Here is a 20,015-nt window from a genome sequence, read left to right on the forward strand (position 1 = left end):
AGGATGAAAACATCATGAGATCAATGCACCTCTTTGAAAATGTTCTTTAACTTTTGGCTGGCTGTGGAGGCTTTGGAAGTGAGCATCATCTTTAGCTTGGCCCAATTACTGACTTGGACTCATACTGTGTACAGTGTGCTATGCAGACTCTCGACCGTAGATAAAATATTGTTCATTATTGTGGGCCACAATTAGGAGTAGGCGATATGGTGCGAACACTCTGGAATTATCTGCCTTTTAAACAATTTATTCAATGCAGTTAGTTGGATGAATTTACAACACAGAGGAGAGAAAAATGAACTGAAAGGAACACATTCACTTCAATGTTGATTTTCACCATCTGTCTCTGGAGTGTCTTTCTGTTTGTTGAGCTGAGAGTTCTCTAAACTGCCTCAACTTTGTCCACTCTGATGGAAAAATAGACTTCTAATGAAAGGGTTTGGAGAGGTTTCTTGTATCTCTTGTTTTATTCACTGCCAAGTGAAATCACTGTGACTTTTTAAAGCATCAAAAAGGAAAAAAATCTGAACAAAACGCCTGAGATAACTTCTGTTTTTTTACATTCCAAACTGGCTCTGAATTCCAGAGTGTTCAGACCTGACGTAGTTTAATCATTGTGGTCTGTCTTTTTGCTCTTTGAAGGAAGCATTTAGAGGAAGGAAAAAAAAAACATATGAAAACATTTGAAATTGTAAATACTATAGATAAAGCATTAGATAAGAAACTCTATGAGAAACTTTTCAACTTTGTTCATGTTTACTTGCCAACTAGAACGAGACAACACAAGGATTGTATTGATGTCAAAACCGGACCATAATATCAATGGTTTGTCTACAGAAGCACACAGGTAGCTATATTTACCATGAGTATAATGTTAGTATCTTTGTCATAAGATAAATGCTGCTTTCAGTGTATTTCATTTAACCTTATGTATGTATATTTCCTGTAAAGTAAAACCATCTATCAGTTTAGTTTTTTCCTTTTAGAGCACTGTTTAGGAGTTTACACAAAGAGCAGTGTTTGAGGTTATTTATATGGTATTATGGTCATTGTACAAAAGATTGTCAGTTGTACAGTATTAAATGAAAAAAATTCACTCTCGGGGGAATTTCAGGTCTTTAGATTTGTTCATATAATTCACTGTTTTTATGAAGAAAGGGCAGTGGGGTAACTTTTTATTATACTCATTATTTTTGGGTTGCCAGCTTCCCGCTCCCTCCTGCTCGTCCCGTGGTCCGGCTGTCTACAGCTATTCAGCTTGATTTGTTCCTGCTGCCTCTGATTAAAGCATTGATTGGCCCCAATTGTTTGCAAACACAAGGCATGCTGGGTAGAAGTCTCACTTACTGGCTTCCTCTTGCTCGCTGGAAGCTGCTAGGCTACTGAGAGAAAGTGTCTGGACATTATGTAAGTAAGTTACTGAGTGTTTTCTTCTTTTTCACAGTGACTTGGATATTAGATGGAGGGATTATCCATCAAACTAGCCAGAAATAAGACTTGAGAAATTGGTTTTTGGTGAAGATTCTGCGGCATTTATCATTCAAAGCAGTATGTCTCTGCACTGTATCACTTTGAGCTGCAGTCACAAACGTCCAGATCTCCTCCAGTGAGGCATGTTGATCCATTAATTCAGTAAAGAAAATGACACATTTTTCTCTGCTGTTCTTTTTTTTTTTTAAACTCATATTACTGAAGGTAATGTGTTTCCATCAAGAAAAGCATCAAACCTGCCATCTCTTTCCTTGATTTGTGTGCTTTACCGTTTGTAAAACTCTACTATTCATGTTTGGTTGATGAGATGGATCAGAACATTGGTTATGAAAAGCAGCTGATAGGGAAAACAAATTCTATCATTCAGTCTAACTACAGTGGATGAAGAAACATACTTAGTGAAACTAATGAAGCCTTTCTAATGCTTTCTGTAAATATTATCCAAAGCTTCAAAGGCAGTGATGCGGCTCCAACAAATTAGATATATTTTCAGAATGTCTTTTTGTCATGATAAGTTTGCATTCCTCACTGCAGGCATAAAATAAAATATAAAAGCAAAATGATATCCATCAAATGCTAATCATCCTGCTTATCAAAAAGTATTTTGTTCCCAAATGATCTTACTAAAATACAGGCATCTTATGCCCCCATATGGTGGAAAGAAGGTACTACACAGCAGGATAAAAATCTCATCTGTGCTGCATTAATTTACATGAAATGACAAGAAAATTAACATTTGCAGCATACATAGTAGGTTTTGTGTTCATTTTGGACTTTGAATATTGCTTCAAATAAATGCAATGTTGCTGTAAATCAGAAAAAATAGAGTCTTGCTGTGCAAAAGGATTGTGTAGCATATTACTGTAGTTTTGGTTTACAAAGAACTCTGTCAATGAAATGAAGGATTTTAAGTTTCCACTTTAATATAGCTCAGAAGATGATGAATTGTAAACAAAATGTTGTTAACAAACTTGAGCAACAACTGTTAAAGTCAAGAGTTTAATTCGACAAAAGGTTGTTTTGGTTTAGGAATGAAATACACATGGAACACCGAACCAAGTCCGCTACCGACATATCTACCTTTCCAGTTTGATTCAAATCACTGCTCTCAACTCAGAATAGGAAACATAGTGAAATTACCTGAGATAAGTTTGCGTACAAACCAGATAGACTGAAATCTTAAGACCTCTACAACATGTATATTTTAGTATATTTTCAACAACTATTTTATCAACGTAAGGCAGGTGGTAGTATTTTTGGAAACACAAGTTGCACATTTCTTGTACAAAAAAACCTTTGTAGGCCGTACATACACAAGACAATATTTATCAAATGGATAACACGAATTACACAGAAGCATTTCCTTCTCTAAAAACAAGCAACGTAATACAGTATGACGCTATAACTGTACTGAAATTCGAGACTGAAATGTTAAATATTGTAAGCAAGACTTAATGAATTTGGGTGCAACAGCAAAGTAACCCTCTATAACTGTAGAGATCATCTGATAAAAAGAGGATCCAGTTTTAACTGATAATTTTAAAAGTCTCTCTTGACAGAAGTAAACTGCCTTTTTTGTTTACTGTGAAAATCCTTTCCTGTAAAAATATGGCACACTCAAACATTAACAAATCAAAAAAAAGAACTTTTCTTTTTTTGGATTGTTGTGAATTTGAGGAAAAACCATCACATTTGGTCCTTAAACCTTTTCCTGTTCGAACTGCCTACAATCATTCGCATTGCATATTTTCCCTTTTTTAGCACCAACTTTGACTCTTGTACTGTTGGGAGGGGAAAAAGCCATTTTCATCAGGACATGTGAGCTGGTCCTTGTTCAGCTTGGAGCGCAACAGCTGTGTTCACTTCATCTTGTACTGAGAACACCACAACAAAGTGTTTGCTGCATCACTGTGCATTGTGAAGATAAAGTCTCCACCATAAATGGTCAAAGAATTAGATTTTCGGTGGGGGCATGTGTGAATTGAAGGCTTTGAATCACTCATAGTGTCATAACAGGACAATTGTTATGGTTAAATTATGCATTATGCATCCAGGTACCATTTAAGCATCTATTGCAATGCATTTCCACTCAGACACAACAAAAATGCGCTAAAATGAAGAAACCTGTGAAGTTGTTTAAATATTATTTGAGCATTTTTTTGTTTAAAAAAAGATGACAAAACCTTGAACTGATTTGCTGAGACTCCTTAAATGCTTGTGTGTTCTCAGGAGCCAAACAAAGACTTTGGAATATCTACAGTATGGCACACAAATAACCCCTTGTCTTATAAATCTACAAAATGAAATGGAAAAAATGTTTTAACCAATTGAATACACAGTAAATGTTATATTGCTTATCCCACTGGGCCTTATGCCAAAACGCATTTCAGCCTCAGGCACTGATGTCATTTCAGTCGGTCCATCACGCAAAGTATCTGAGCGGGAAACGCTGGAGGTGTCCATTTCATTCCTCCAGATTTACACGAAAACTCCTCAAGGGACAAGTGGTTATTTGAAGATCATACTGTGAGTTGTAAAGGCAGCTTCGGGGCTCTCCCTGGTTCCTTGTTGCTTCAAGTTGTAAAGGCAGCTCTCCCTGGTCCCTTGTTGCTTCCTGTCTTTGTAACTCGGTAGATCGAGATTAAAATGGAATCTACTCAGACTGATCCTGTGAGGTTTTGGTCCATTAGATGCTGTGTTGCTCGCAGGTCAGTCGGGGATGGGACTCCGAGGCCGAGCACGGCGGAGGGGGTTAAGTGAGAAGCTGCCTGATCTCTCGGTGAACGTAGCAAAGAAAGTCCATGTAGGAAGCGCCGCCATGCAAACCTTTATCCTCCACCAGGAACTGACGGAACAACATCTCTGGTTTGTCTCTCTGCCTCACGATTTGGAGCTGAGCGGGGCAGAAAAAGTAAGCAAAGTGTGATCAGTTTCCTCTATCCTGCCCTTCAGACTTAGACATAAACTCAACTTGTGCTATTGGCTGCCTTAAAATCCTTGGTTTTTACATTTTGTTGGTTAAAGGTTTGAGATGATATTCTATTTTGTATATATTAACTGCTCAGTAACACTGGGCTTGCAGGGCATGGAGTAATTTATACAGTAATATATTTGCATTTTCAAGTTGATTTGATTGTTTATGTGGCAACATGTCAACTCAAAACATTATTTCGTGGCATGCATTTGCTTCCTCGCTACACTAGAGGGAAGCAAAGATCATTAAAAGCTGCATGGCATTGTGCTCTAATCTGCATTCCTCAACCAGAATGTTTTCTCTATTATTTGTCTTCTCAGTTAAAAAAAAAAAAGAGAAAAAAACAGAAATGATTGTGGTTAAATAGGGCTTTTTTGGGAGTATGTTGCTGCTCTAGATAACTCACCTTCATGGAGCTCGGCCTCTTTTCAAGAACGCCACTAATGATGGCTCTGACCTTACTTGACAACGGGTTGTCCAGCTCTGGCAGCGCACACTGAAAAACAGTACAGTTAAAGTTGAAAATAAGGGTTGCTTAGAGTGGTTCATTTATGTATTTTACTGTAAAAGAACACTGATATGTCATAAGACACTGATTCGAGGATGGAAAGCAAATTATTGCCTTGATTTATGAAGCCAGGACCAGCTTAAAAACAAGATAAGTTGTCCTGAAAGGCTGATACTGAATCCAGTCTGCCTCTTTCTCCAGTGTAACACATGTTGAAATGTTTAAATTCTGCCTTGAAAATAAATGTCCATCTTTGAACTCTGTGTGATATTTACTTGGTTGACTGTGTTCTTGACTCAGCTCATTTTACGGGTTGAATGTTTGGAGTTCAAATGATTCATACTGGATAAAATGTGGGCAGGTTCGTATATCAAACTGAATATTTGCTGAATTATGATGTGCTGACTTCATTTCTCAAAACTGGACTTACTGGAAGCATCTAGACATTCTCCTGCCATCAAGTAATGCCTCCCTGCACCAAAGAGGTAAAGTGTCTCATCTAATACCAGTAAAAGCAGATCATCAGGAGGGCAAAGCGCTATTAGATGAATTCTGACCATGTTTGCTTGCAGGTGGGCGAGCGAGGGCAGGTTGAAGATGCCCTGGATGAGGTCGGGCGAGGTCGCTTGGCCCAGCCACAGAAACATGGAGTGGCCGTTCTCCAGCAGGAACACGCCAGATTCTGAGAGACGCTCCTCTGAACAGCGAACCGGAGCAGGCAGCGCTTCACTGCTGACGTCAATGTTGTGCTGCAAAACAAAATACAGAGCGATGGTATGTTACCTGCCTCTGATTGTTTCAGATGTGGATTTTACAGCTCCTTTGATACAATCCATATCTCAAATGTCTAAAACCAGTAATTCTTTAAGTACTAAATAGACTTTTGGGGATTTACTAAAGGAATTAAATAAGAGATAAGGTAAGTAGGTGATTGTCAGTGCACTTTATTTGGATTATTTATGAAAAAAGAAGAATGTGGGAGGACCAGTGGGATGAGGCGTGGGTAGAGCAGCAGCTGGGTGTCCTCCACCCCCATGGCCATGACCGACAGCCTTTGGTGGGCTCTGTCATCTGTGGAGAGCTCTGTGCTGCCCACCAAGGGAGCAGTTTTCATCAGGCTGTTCATGTAGACCGGGAACACTTTCATGGCATCAGGCAGGATCAGCTACATATAAAAAACATTTCACACAAATGGCACGCTTACAATAGATGTAGTATAAAATCCTGAGACATGCTACACGAATACATAAAACAAAATTTGTCGCATATGTACATCAATGAGTTCTTTGTGTCCTAAAACCAAAGCATACATTCAACACATTTCATTCCAGGCGGCGTCCTGCACTGACCTGGCTGGCTGCGGAGGGGCTGGCACAGTTCTTCCTGTAGCAGGCCAGCATGTGGGCCGTCTGGTTGACCAGGATCTCCCGCACATTCTTTAGAGGCTGGTTCAATATGGCACGGTAAGCTGAGTGGGCACGAGAGAAGGTTAGTTAAATAGACAGGAGCAGGGGAGGAGAGGACCACAGGGGCCCGAGAGGCAGCTTACGATAAGCAGACAAAATAGATGGAAGGAGGAAGGAAAAAAATCAGGCAGGGGAAGATGAAGAGTAGCAGGAAGAATGAAAGAAGGCAACTGAAGGTCAGTATTTCAGCCGTACTTAAGGTCTGCTATGTGCAGATTATAGAAAGATTATGTGAAACATGTGGTCCTTATTTTCCCAAGTAATTCGTTTTTTACTCATAAGTCACTAAGCATTAGTAGATTATCATGTGACACATGGCGTAAATTCAACAAATGTCAGATCATACTCGAATATACGAGCAGACTGTGTCTCTGCACTGCATTACAACCTCTTCAGCCTCAAATAATGGACTGTTTAATGATTGTTTTCTGTATGCATAGTTTTAAGATGAAGTCTCCAAGACAAGTCTGTGATCTTAAAACATCTTTAATGGAAATCTTAATTGAGTTTTGCTCTTTTTTGTTTTCTCTTTTGGTCTACCACTAGTCGGAATCTGTATCTGGGATACTGGCTTAAAATGTTTCCCGTAATGTCGTCCAGTTAAAGCACACAAACCTGATTTGGCGAAGAAGTTGATGAGTGAGTCCGTCTCGCAGCTCTTGTACAGCTCTGACAACTGCGAGCTGCAGTTCAGACTGACGTTGTGGATGCGGAGACGCCGCTGCCCGCTAATGGTGGTGTACAGCAAGGCACACTGGGAAAAAAAGTGCAAATGTAAGCAAGGTGTGGGGCTTTATCTTCTAACGAAACAAACATTTGTTTTTCTTAAAAGGCACGTACCTGCATGAATGCTCCAGTCTCCTCACTGAGCGTGTCGTCATGCTTGAACTCGACTGTCACTGCCTTGTCGCAGTCCACAGCTGCCATCTCAATATCTGTGGTGTTGTTCATGTAAATGCCACCAAAGAAGTCTGTGGCTCTGAAGCCTGAAGGAAGACACGCACGCTTATGTGATTTAGCATGACATGGTAAATTAGAAGATATCAAATAGAACATATTTTGCGATGTTTCTTACCTGTGCTGGTACGAACGCGCATGACAGCATCAAATCCGATGCTCTTCTGTACATCTTTCCTCAGGTCTCTCAGGAAATGCTCCCCATCCGTCTCCATCTGTTGTCACAAAGAAGAAAATATTGTGAAAACAGAGCCAGCAGATGGCAGTGCTGCAAAGATTTGGACTCTTGCCAACTACAAGCAGACTTGAGGCTCATAAATGTACCTTAGCACAAGTAATTTTGTCTAAATACCGAGTGAGGTGGTTTACTGAAATGTCACTTTGGGCAACAGTAAAAAAAAAAAAAAAATAAGAACACAAAATGAGAGGACTGAGTTGCTATGAAGAGATCAAATGCTCCCAGTGGCAGATAATGTGTTGTGTTTAGTGTATTCATTGCAGTGTGATTTTAAAAGTATTTCATTGTAGGTTGTGTGTAAATCTGCATGGTATTGCTTTAGTGTGTGGTATGTTGGCGCAACTTCCCATGCTTGTTGCTCCATTCCTTTGGGACAGTCCTATAATAGACTGTGGGTTCTGTGCCAAACTCATTATGTGGATACAACTTGCCTTTATTAGGCTGCAAATGCCTCCGTTTATGTGTTACATTATGACTTCTTAGTGTAATTAGAAGACGAAAAAACCGAGACAACCAATTTGCCTCACTGTTTAGGCTCTTTGCTTTGCTTGCAGCATCTTTGTGTGTATATTTGGTGGCGTATGCACAACGTAAACAGACATGCCCGCTGAATGTCATACCTGGAAGTTGCTGTACTTGTAGACAGAGCCTCCGGTGTGTGAAGGCACATCAGCCATGGTTGCCAAGTCCACGTACTGGCTGGGAAAAAGGAAGAGGTCCACGCAGCAGCCCTGTGCCACACACTCTTTAGACAGCTGCTCATACACTCCTTTCTGAGGCTGGAACAGCATCTATGGAAACAAACAGAAAATTCACACACTTAGCATCCATTGTAGCCTATCATGCGCTTTCGGATTACTTTGAAAGATTTGTTTCAATTTTATGAATAAAAACAATGTTTAGGATTCAGGGTTACAGTAAAAGTTAGCATTTATGGTAAAAACAGTGATTTGATGCACATCCTTTTAGTGGAAAAACTTATTTGCATTTCATTAGGTTAGTAAAAAAAAAAGCCAAGGAATGCATGCCAGCACTGTATGTAGAGGTCACAATGTAAGTTAACACAACACAAAAAGCTGCTCACTTTCTCTTTGTCTGTGTTGACCAGCTTTTTATCATCTCTGTTCTTCAGTTTTCCAGGAGCCTCAGCAGTGGGCATGGACGAGTGGAAGATGAAGAGTTTTCCGCTGCATTCTGCTTCCTAAAAGGGGAAAAAATAACGAAAGAACAAGAAGATCTCACTAAGGTGTGCAGTGTGTTGCTTCCTGATGTGTTATTTGGAGCATGAGAGGTGCAAAATTCAATCACTGCAAATATTTTAGCACTCAAACTCATTTAGAGGACTTCTTTGTTGCAATATTAATCAATAAAGAAGAAATAAATATGAGAGCAACACACAAAATAATAATATGAACAGGGCACGAACAGTCAAATAAGCCACCGACTCTTTGCTGTTGTGAAGCACTACAACTGCTTCCAATTAAAAGTGAACTTTTTCTTTACTGTGCGCCAAAACGCTGACCTCATATCACTGGGAAAGTTTGCTGGACTTTAAGTAAACACAAACATATCGGGAAATGGAAAAAAAAAAAGACAGTTGCTTCACTCGGTTGACAGGTTGAACGAGTTCAGACTTTTGGCGAGAGCGATTAATCTGGAATATTTTGACAAATTGGAACAATCTTGTTGGGGGGGGTTTGGAGCAATGCGGCGCTTTAGATTTAAATTGGCTCAACTTTTAGAAAAACACATTATGTGTTTTGGCTGCGCTAAATTTAAGTATTATATAAAAGAAGAGAGAGCAGGGTACTAGAATCAGAAACTTCCAACAATATGTGGCTTGTCAAATGGAAAGCTTCCAATTGAGCCAATGATATTTGAGCTTGACTGACACAAACATTAGTCTAACCTACAAATGATTCAAGAAGGTTGCACTGTGTTCCCTACATGTTGACAGATGTCACCCTCTGGCTAACCTTAAAAGCTTCCACACCAGCCTGGATGACAGGGGCAAAGACCGTTTCACTCTCATTGGTGTCTGCAAACATGTCGGGGATCTGGTCCAAGAGGCTGGAGAGAGAAGAGAGAGGATTATGGTTGGGTTTGGGTGCCTCACAGGCTACTGACGTAGTATCATCTACTGTATTTTGCTTGAGTGAAGCGATGTTAAACTCTGCATCAAATTAAACTGTTTCCCATCCAGTGTTATAAAAATAAACTAACATTTTTTTCTGTTTTTCTGGATTAGACTCCAGAGAATTCTCAGGGACATCCAGTCTAATTCACTCTTCCACTGGGAATCCAACATGAACTGTATTTTTCCACCCAGTAGTGATAAGATGCATCTTACTTATAGATAACAGCTCTTGAGTCCTGGTAGTTCACAAGGAAGCCATCGAGCAGCGGGACGAACATATCAGCCGTGTCCGATACCACCATCATCTGGGGCTGGGCCAAAGCACTCTTCACATTGTAGAAGTGGAGGATCTTGTTGTAGGTAACAAAGCCGACCTTTATAGCAGAGCTCTCCATACCTTCCTCTCTACAGACAGATATGACACACAATCCATGAATTCCTGGACACTGTGAATGCATCATTTACATTTTATGTATGGAGTGACTGCATTGATTCTGCTCACAGAATCAATTTTGCGCCTGCTCTGGCAGACAGGAATCCACTGTCTAAACCAGCAAAGCACAGCAGCTGTGCTTATAAAACCCTTTAGAGGCCTAAAGTGGAAATGCTCCAGTGCAAAACAAAACACAGGACAAGAATCTGGTTTATCTTTGGGTTAAACATCACTTTCAAGCACAGTTTCACTTACTTAAAGGATAATTTCCCATCCAGGTCAAACAGTCATGTATAAACCTCCCTCTAGGAATAAAGCAACATCTAATACAAACTTGTTTAATAATGCGTGACTTCATATCCTAAGTCTTGAGTGGGGATTTCAAAAAAAGAAAAACAAGAAAAGTTCAGTTGCAAGTCCTTTCTGCTATGTTAATTTTTTTTTTTATCTTTGTCTTCCTCTCTATCAACTTTCTGCAGCTTATCTATTATTTCTCTGGTTAAACAATATGACTTTTGGTTTTCCTTGGCTCTTTAAGTGCTACTTAAAGAATTAATGCCGCAAAAACCTCCTGACGTTTACCAGAATGCTTAGGATTCGGTTGAGGAACTGGTAGCTACACTGAACCAGATCATAAATCAAAACCCATCACTATAAGAGTAATTTAAAAGCATTCTTTACTGACGCTTCCAACTGCAGTTTGTAGGTCTCTCTTCTTAAATCAAGCAAACACACCAAGAAACATGTATTGTTATTGAACTTGTGAAGAGAAAACTCCACTAGTGAAGTGTAATGCTGCAGCTGGCAACGGGTGCTGTTAGAAATATTCAGTTCAGAAGAGTTTATTTATTGTGGTTTTTATCATACAGATAAAAAATAGAATTAAGGCTTACTCTACACCTGCATTTATTTAAACTGGGTTCTAGCTTTATCTTTGTCAAATTAAACACACATTTTGGCAAATAGTGCAAAAAGTACATGAACTGTAGAAAAAATACAGAGTGTCCAATGGCTTTAATTTAGTGCCTGTGAAAACAAAAGTAAAGATTCAGACACAGCTGAAGAAGAGCTTATCTTGATTACACTTCTGCTAAATGCTTAAAGGATGATGTCATGGCAGCAGGCAAATATGGATGTATTGTTGTTACTGGCTCTTAACAAAGTAGTGAGAAGAGAAGAGAGTGTCCAAGTTATTTTAGGAGTAACCAGGTAAAGTGCGTCATCCTCTCCTCCATGATAAATCAAAAACTCACTTCCAGGGTAATGCTAACCACAAAACCACTAAACCAACAAAGCTTTTTTTTTTGTTTGTTTTGTTTTGGATGCCTGTCGAGTACATGATTCCATTTTTGGGAGCTTTGGCACGCTCCCTCATACCGATACTGACCATCTGCAAAACTTCACGTAAAAATATTCAGCTGATTTGAACAAATTGTTGGCTTGATCTTTAAGACTTACAGGAAGATCTTTTTTGTATATTGCATATAAACCTTATTTTAAACAGATTCTAGTTCAGATGATGCATATTTTATTCCTGCCTGTACTGCTCAAGTGTGTGTGTGTTCTTTTTTTTCATATATTGTGTGTACCTGGGCAGCTTCTCCAGCAGACTCTTCAGCTCATCGCATATCAGTTTGACCAGGCCACTCTTGATGTTGGTATAGGAGACATCAATCATGAAGATGTAGGCAGGAGGATTCGGAGGCTTGTTGTTCTGCGGGGAAAAGGCGGCATGTGTAATGAGTAAGTTGCTATTTTGGAATCTTTCTAGGCAGAGACGGCTCAACAGATATGCAACATGAAATACCTAATTCCTTGTGCAAACTTAAACAAAGCACATTATTCTTCTTTGGAGTCCTGTATCCTTGTATTTAAGGTCATAGTCAAAGTATATCAACAGAATCCAAACATGGATTCTACCGTTATACCTTCCAGTTTATGTTTTTGTTCCTTGGAAACATGTTTCCATTTACGCTGGCTTATAACTCTGTGAGGTTGCAGGTATGAATTCCCGACAGCAACTGAGTGTGTGAGAGGTTTGTCAGTAATATATTGTGTTTCCACAGTTACAACCCATGACAAGACACACCTTGTAGGCTTTTGTTTATTAGCTAGCCTGGAGAGGTTGTTTATAAGGCTTCATAAACAGAGCAAAAGTAGGCCACTGGAGTGACTCAGCTTTGTCATCTTACTTTAACTCTCTAATGTTCTCAGCAGCTACAGTGTCCATGGGGACATACAGTTGATTGGCATCACTGTCCTTTTATTGTGCATTTTCAAAAGCACTGAGCTGAACCCTTTTCTGTCCTGCTTTGATATAATCAGCTAGCTGCTGAAAAATCGAGGCCGCTCGCCAAAAACTTCCCTCAGAAAAATCAGTAATGTGATAGATAGATGCAAATCTCTTGAACTGTGTTCAACAAACTTCTCTTTAAGAAGCAACAAATCCTTTATGATTGTTACTGTGTTCAATCATCAGGGCATAAACTCTTATCTTAAATGAGCAAACGATCCCTGAGTTTCAATGCTTGCCTCTATAAATCTAATCAACTCATTGTGCATAATGCGTATTGAGTAACAGTCAACAGATCTGAGTTGTCATCGTGTACCTTGCAGTAATCCATTGTAGCTTCAAACTCATAGGATCCAAGAGACAGTTCGGGCCTCTCATAGAAATCCACCCTGCGGCCCATGTGGTCAAGATGTTGGAAGTAGAAAACTGGCACTAGGACAAGAAGAAACAAAATAATCTACCAATTTGAATTATTTTGGTTAAAAATGTTTGCAAGATGTATCCTAATCTCAGGATAACAGCATTTTTAGTGCACCTTCATTGACGCAGTTGCAGAAACTGCACTGGTAGCGACGACCACCATCAATAAACTGCATATAAGGACACATGTAGGCTTTGCATCGGTTGCAGCGCACTGGGCCTGTCTCACCATGTTTCACGACATACAGAGGAGTCTGCACAGGGACACAGAAAGAAGAACATCGGTCAAATTGTTCAGAGCTGTTCTAAAGGTTGTATTTAAAAGAAATACAAAATATTCCCTCACACAAGCTATAAGTATTTGTTCTACCTGTTCTACACTACATGTTCATATACCAAGAATTTGTTTATCAAATACCACAGCACTGTTACAAGGGCTGCAGATGTCTTTACACTGTTTATTTGAGGTTCTCTGCAGAGTTTGGCAGAAACTGAAAACGTTTGCTTCGAATGAACTTGACTACCATAACACACATGCAGAAAGAAGGTTTATTTTTAGACTGGAGACTTCAAAGAGGAGAGTAAAAGTGTTTATCTTCATTCATCTTAGGGCTGTTTACCCAGTGCAGTAAAAAAACACCTGTTGGACAATAAAACGACCAAACAACATTCAATTACAATACCTCTGAATTATGCACAACTTCTCAGCACTGATAAAGTTTGGGCTACTTATAATTCTGCTCCGAATGTGCTCCCTGTTGGACTGAATGCAATCGTATCTGAAAGTGCAATACTTCGACGTTTGATTCCTTTTGTATAAACCTCCTTTCTTCTTCAGTGGTCCCAGCAGATCTGACATGAGCTAATTAGCCTAAAGCCAGATGAGAGAAAGCTAACATTGCCTAAAAAGGCCAACTGGTGCCTGGAACAAGGCGAGAGGAGGGGGAAAATATCTAAGGCAGGATTCTTGGACCACACATAATCCAAAAGAAGGTCATTCATAGGACAAATTAAGTTTCGTACTACATCTATCAAACTGACTAAAGTACAAAATGCAAGCACCACACTTTTGCATTTTGATACTCTTTTTTTTTTTAAACACAAGCTCCATCCAACAGGTAAATGTCAAAGCAAGAAATCATAAATGACCAGATTTAGCATAAACTTCACAAAATGTGAAACTCAAATCTCATTATTAAGATGACAATTTACAGCATTATAAAAACAGACGACAATCCAAGGATAGAAATGCTCTGCCGTGGGAAGAATTTTCAACCAACATGAATAAATTCTCAGTCTCAGGAAGATGAAGGCACATATTAGAGTTTAGGGATTTTTACACCAGGAAAATGGGCTTTTTCACAAGCAAGCAGCAGTCTTTCTGTCTTGTTTTGCTTTATCTCAGCAGGTGATTATTATAACTGGACTTGACTGGCATGACGTTTCAAGTAAAACTGTAACTTACCTCATTCTTTGGCAAACTGGCAAAGGGTTTAATGATGGAGGCCAGGGGTACTTGGCACTGTTTGGCCAGATCAGCAGTGCAGGGTAGTGAGTAGGTGGTGCAGCGTATGAACCTGGGACTGGCATTGCCTGGAGTTAGCAAAAAGAAGCATCAGTAACCTTGATATTGAACTGTAGAACTATAGTGTTCAGTGTTAATTTACTATTACCAGAAATAGACAATTAAAATTCTTTTTAAAATGTCTGTTTTGAAAATCAATTATTGTACACGCACTACCACAAATGACATCGAAATTACTGAAATGTGTGTGCTAAACAAGTATACAGGCTGTATGCATGTGTAGAAATTGTAGGAGAAAAGACTTTAAAGAGCCCATTTGATGCTTTTCGGAGTTTTCCATTTCTTCGGTCTTTCATAATTTATTTGTGTCAACATGCATAACACCTGCCTAGCAGCTCGACTGACAATGATTATTTGCTAAAACTGCTGCTGTTAGAAATATACCCCTATGTTGAGAAATCTGAGATTATGGCTTCACTGTCACTGGGTCAGCTGATTAATCAAAACAGTCTGGGTTTTTAAGAACCAAAGCTTTAAAGAGGCAGGAGCTAAAACGGGGCATTTCAGACGAACGGTTGACCAATGTCAAACTGAGACAAATTTTTTTAATGCAAAAACATGTAAACATTTTCTAGTAAACCTCAAAAATAGAAACACAAACCTGCACATGTGCATAATTTGGGCTCTTAAAGTTTTAATGGATAAATTACTAGACTGCCCACCTTAACATACTATCTAATACTTTGTTGTGCTCTAACAGAAATGCTACTCAGACTTACCTTGATCCTGCACTGTGAAGTTAGTGGTCACCAGAGGAGGAACCTGTCCTCTGATGTTTGTGCTGAAGACCTGCCCACCTTGTTTTGCTTGATCATCTTCGATAACTTGGGTCTAAAGCAGACAATTTATATATTTATTAAGGTACAGTCTCACAAACCTTAAGAATTGTTAGACAGATACCATGTTTCAAAAGCCATCATTAAAACAGACATTAAAACAGACAACATGAAAACTAAATATACAACGCATTTGTGCCTAAATTTGGAGATATTTTAATATCTTTTCTGACAAATGTTCCTGCAGTCCTAGATGTTTTGCTTTATTATTTCTCTATTACATGGCATTTAATTAATAAAACCATTTAAAAAAAACACTATAACAAAGGAGCAGTAGTGCACACCACTGCATCGCAATTTCTGAGGAATTAATAAGCTGCTAATTAAGATCAGGAAATGCAGAATGACTAATGTGGTATGTTGGTATGTGAAGGTATGCACTCCCAGGAGGATTAATCGTCTACTCACGATGCTTGGGATAGAGTCAGGGTCCAGTTTCTTCTGAGGCGGGCCAGCCAGTGCACCTGGTGCTGTCGGGAAGGCTCCTGGCATGCCTGGCTGCAGCCCGGCCATGGGTCCCCCAAACTGACCTGAACATTAAAACAAGGAATAATGGCTATTAGTGGGTACTAATATAATGTGTGCACAGCTCAGTTGCAACTTAGCTATACATTCTGTTGTTCAAAACTTTTTGCATTCTGTTAAGATTCTAAGATTTTTCTTGATTAGTCTTCTTCTTGTCTCATTTCTGTCTGATGTCTCTGACTGTAGAATCCTTGATGCTGCTGCCGTGCTTAAATTTCCTGAAGTGAACTGAGGGTTGTAGGACAGATGGACTTGTATGCAGTACAGGTTGTAAAGCCCAAGATTTCAGAGTACATCCTAACCTTTAATGTTACTAACCTGCCTTTTTGTTTATGTAAGCTGCTGAACACTTGAATTTCCCTCGGGATTAATCTATCTATCTATCTATCTATCTATCTATCTATCTATCTATCTATCTATCTATCTATCTATCTATCTATCTATCTATCTATCTATCTATCTATCTATCTATCTATCTAGTCTTAAGGGGATTAATTTATTTGGGATTTGATTTGGGATATTGGGCTAAATAAATAAAACTGACAATACGAGTGAGACAATTCAGATTATGTCACAAAAACCTCAATTATCATTGTAGAGACATTCATTTAAATGGCATGAGCTCAACTTCTTTCCATTCACAGTTACCTGCTTGCTGTGGGAATCCAGATGGACCAGCAAGTCCAGGACCAGGCTGCTGGAAACCTCCAGGGCCTGTCGGAGGAGGCCCAGGAAAGGGTCTACCCATGCCTGCCATGGGTGGACCTGCCATCGACTGGCCTCCCATTGGCATGGTTGGTGGGGGTGACTGCGGGCCAGGGGCCATCTGCCCCATTGCTGGAGGTGGTGGTGTCTGGAAAGGCTGCTGGGCCACAGGGCTTGTGGGGGGTGCAGCGCTCTGCATGGGACCTGGGGCTACACAATTAAGAAATGAAGAAATACAATCTAGTGAGTAGAGGCTGTAATTTATCTAATCTGTTTCATCCCTGCCACAATATCGCTATAATCAAAAGATTGTACCATCTGTAGCAAGTACAAATCAGTAAACAGAAAACTTACCATAGCTTCCCAAGTTCATAGCACTCATCTGATTGGTGAGCTGCTGTGTTGGAGGGGGAACAGGTGAGGCCATGCTGCTGTATGCTGACTGAGGAGGCTGTCCATAAGGAGCAGACACAGCTGGTGGAGCAGGGTACCTAAGGAATATATGAACATTTGGTAAAAGACAGCAGGTTCAGTGTGGTCTAACAGGTGCAAAACACCTCAAGCTAAAATAGCTAAATTTAGCAACTGTTTTGCAACAATCTGTTACGGCAGTTTTTACAGTAAATAGCTTTATGCAGGCAGACAAAGTGAACTTTTAACTTTTATAAATCCAGCACAAATTCATGACTCGTCTGTGTTGATTACAGTGAAAATTAGCCATTCCTGGCAGCTGCCTTTTGATGAAAATTGTTACCTTTGAGGATGAGCACCATTCTGCTGGACATTTGGACTATACTGACTGGACACTGGAGGTGGAGGCATGGCAGCAGCTGAGGAAACAGGTGATTTCATCATACCTGCAGTGAGTAACAGGCATTATGTGTGTTTATGCGGCCTTCATTGTGTCAGTACAATTACACAAAGGTAAGGTGATCAAAAGATTATACTGTACAATTTAAATTGTGACAGTGACTGCACCATGATTTATCCAAACTGTGGCGCTGTTCCAGTTGTCTTGCCCTTCTTTCTAAAGCCTCAACGTATATCAGTAGTTCTATTGAGATTAAGGGAACTTTTTTGGTACTTCAGTCATTTAGAGTTTGCTTCAGTGTGCAGTGACATTTAAAATAAAGCCAATAAACTCACTGAATCTTTTTTTGTGCTGGTCGTACTTAACATGCATGCTATTACAGCTCTATAGCACAATAAATATTTAAATGCTAGACAGATAAATTCACTACATGACACATAAAAATACAATCAGGGAAACAATACAAAAGAGATATTGTTCTGAAAATCATGCTCTTCAGGCTTGTTATTTTAAAACACTTATGTCAGCCAAAACTTTAAAAAGATGATGCGCTTCTATTGATGTTAAAGTGAAAGATCACACACATTTAGGTGACAAAACAGAACCTATTAAGTGAAAACTTAACAACATGTCACTGTAGAAGCAGCCTAAATACAAAAGCACAAGTTTTTTACCTGTTGGTGGAGTACTGAATGCCTGAGGAGGCCCTCCATAGTGCCCGTAAAGGGGCTGTGAAGGACCAGGTCCAAATCCACCTTGGTAGCCCCCCATCCCTGGCTGGGCCTGGGAGTATGGGGGTGCAGCAACATAACCCTGTTGACTCATTTTTTTTTTTTGTGATTCTGTCACTGACTTCTCATGCCAAGATGAAAGCGTTTCGACAACCTGTGGAGCTGAAATGACAAAATGTAAAACTTACAGAATACACATATACAAGTAGGTTTTATAGTCTGCTTTAAAATGCTCAAAAAAATATTTAAAAAGAATATAAAATCCAATCAAAAGTCTGCCATTGTTGGATTTTTTTCTTTGCATCAGGAAGATGAATTTCCTCACGTGTTTACAAGACACGCCAACAACAACTGATATTTGACCTCATGCAGTCATCAACACTGTGGACCTTTGACAGAGCTTACTGACAGATAAAGCAGCCTAGCTTTGATAATATTATCTTCAAGTAAGTGCATGAGTTGGCCGTTTCTGTTTTGCTATCAGAATTACAATTTAATGATAACTTAATACACTATTATACACTGTCTGCCAAAGTATGTGCATTAAATCTGGCTCCATGAATAAACCTGTAATTAAGGCTGCTTCAACTAAATACTTTTTTTTTTTTTAACTTGGCTAAATCTATTTCCTATGTCATGGCACTGAGTTATGAGTTTATCTTCCACCTGGAACAAACTCGTGAGTCTTAATAGCAATAGGCCTGAGAAGTTTTTCTTACTGATCTCTGCAACAGCGGACAGCTCTATGAAATCTTTTTATTCATAATTTATACACATCTTTTTACACATTTCACTCAGACAAAAAGCTTTTGATTCAATGTGTAGCTGTGGCTGTGTGGTTCAATAGTTAACTGTATCTGCCACTTCCAAGAATTGCCACGTCAAAGACCATAACGGTTAACCGTTATGTTGAATAAAAACTGAGCCTCCCTTTAATTTACTCCCAGCTGGAAACACACGTTAGCCTCTTTTCGTAGCTAATACAACATTGTATCTATATTTTGTAGCTTAATGCTTTAGTGAAAGGGCCCAGCAGCATGACAGCACAGCAGCCCTTCACTAATGACCACATATTGATGGAAAACATCTTGCTAGCTACGCGGAAATAACTACAAAGTTTTCCTCCAGCACCAGAAAAGCGTTAATTTCAACTGTCAACGCAACGCTGTTAGAGATGCAGCTGCTCATTTGTACCGGCTACATGTGTAAATAGTGTCGTGTTGGTATTTACCTGAACAACTGGGCAGAGTCCTTCTTCACCGTCTCCGTGAGAGCAGAGTGCCACGTCAAACTCCACCGAGGCACCGGTCGCTGCTGTGTTGGTTACACGACGAAAATCGCAACGGTTAATCCCAATTTAACACGTACCACTTCCGGTACTGCCTTTCGAAATAAAACCGTTAGCGTCGAATAAACGCGCTAACACAATTGTAACGACGTCAAAGCGACTCAAGCTTTTAAATAATTACATCTCACACCTCTAAGCAATTACCTTTGCGCTCAATGTCTTATTTTAAATCATTAAAATGTGCTTTATGTTTAAAGTTTACTATTTGACTTCCGTTTCAAGATATGTGATTTTAGCTAATTTAACAGCGTTGACTGGTCTTACGCTCTACGCATGCGTGGATTAGAGGGAACCCATACACGTCAGCACATGGGTTGTGGACCTGAGTGATGCACATGAGTTTCCATCATCACCTGAGCACTGAAGATGTGTGACTTTTCTTTGTGTTTTATGATAAATATACATCCTAACTAGCTGGAAATTTACCATTGGTATTACAACATAAGAGTAAACAGAAAGAAGTACCTGATTCCATTTAAATTCATTGACAAGGCAAGTAATAGTTAAAAGTTGAAGCGGTACAATTAATTACTACCTTTAAGGAAGGAACACTGTAA

The 20,015-nt window shown here is 39.5% G+C and overlaps 2 protein-coding genes across 6 annotated transcripts in view; one reads left to right on the forward strand and one right to left on the reverse strand.

The window, feature by feature from the left end:
- kcnip4a (potassium voltage-gated channel interacting protein 4a) overlaps positions 1–5,231 on the forward strand; it is a 140,496-nt gene extending 135,265 nt beyond the window's left edge. For all 4 annotated transcript variants that reach the window (XM_055007586.1, XM_035945097.2, XM_023263538.3 and 1 more), the window contains one exon: positions 3–5,231. In XM_055007586.1, coding sequence (XP_054863561.1) covers positions 3–50 — 48 coding nt within the window. In that variant the 3' untranslated portion in view covers positions 51–5,231. The remainder of the gene's footprint in view (positions 1–2) is intronic.
- Positions 2,390–19,493, reverse strand: sec24d (SEC24 homolog D, COPII coat complex component). 2 transcript variants are annotated; one of them, XM_023263532.3, is made up of 23 exons: positions 19,342–19,493; positions 18,054–18,272; positions 17,323–17,398; positions 16,923–17,059; positions 16,512–16,778; positions 15,747–15,868; positions 15,222–15,333; positions 14,383–14,510; positions 13,033–13,171; positions 12,814–12,929; positions 11,794–11,918; positions 9,985–10,176; positions 9,611–9,704; positions 8,719–8,835; positions 8,255–8,425; positions 7,515–7,611; positions 7,280–7,425; positions 7,055–7,193; positions 6,323–6,441; positions 5,959–6,138; positions 5,531–5,722; positions 4,872–4,961; positions 2,390–4,384 (listed from the first exon to the last, which is right to left on the reverse strand). In XM_023263532.3, the coding sequence occupies exons 2-23, from the start codon at positions 18,202–18,204 to the stop codon at positions 4,244–4,246; spliced, it is 3,051 nt and encodes a 1,016-aa protein (XP_023119300.1). In that variant the 5' UTR covers positions 18,205–18,272; positions 19,342–19,493; the 3' UTR covers positions 2,390–4,243. The 2 variants fall into 2 exon arrangements, with proteins under 2 accessions (XP_023119300.1, XP_023119298.1); XM_023263530.3 differs by having other exon boundaries at positions 17,323–17,425.
- Positions 19,494–20,015: the final 522 nt, after the last annotated feature.

This window comes from Amphiprion ocellaris, chromosome 23 (genome assembly GCF_022539595.1).
Source record: "Amphiprion ocellaris isolate individual 3 ecotype Okinawa chromosome 23, ASM2253959v1, whole genome shotgun sequence".
In the NCBI taxonomy this organism is placed as follows: Eukaryota; Metazoa; Chordata; class Actinopteri; family Pomacentridae; genus Amphiprion; species Amphiprion ocellaris.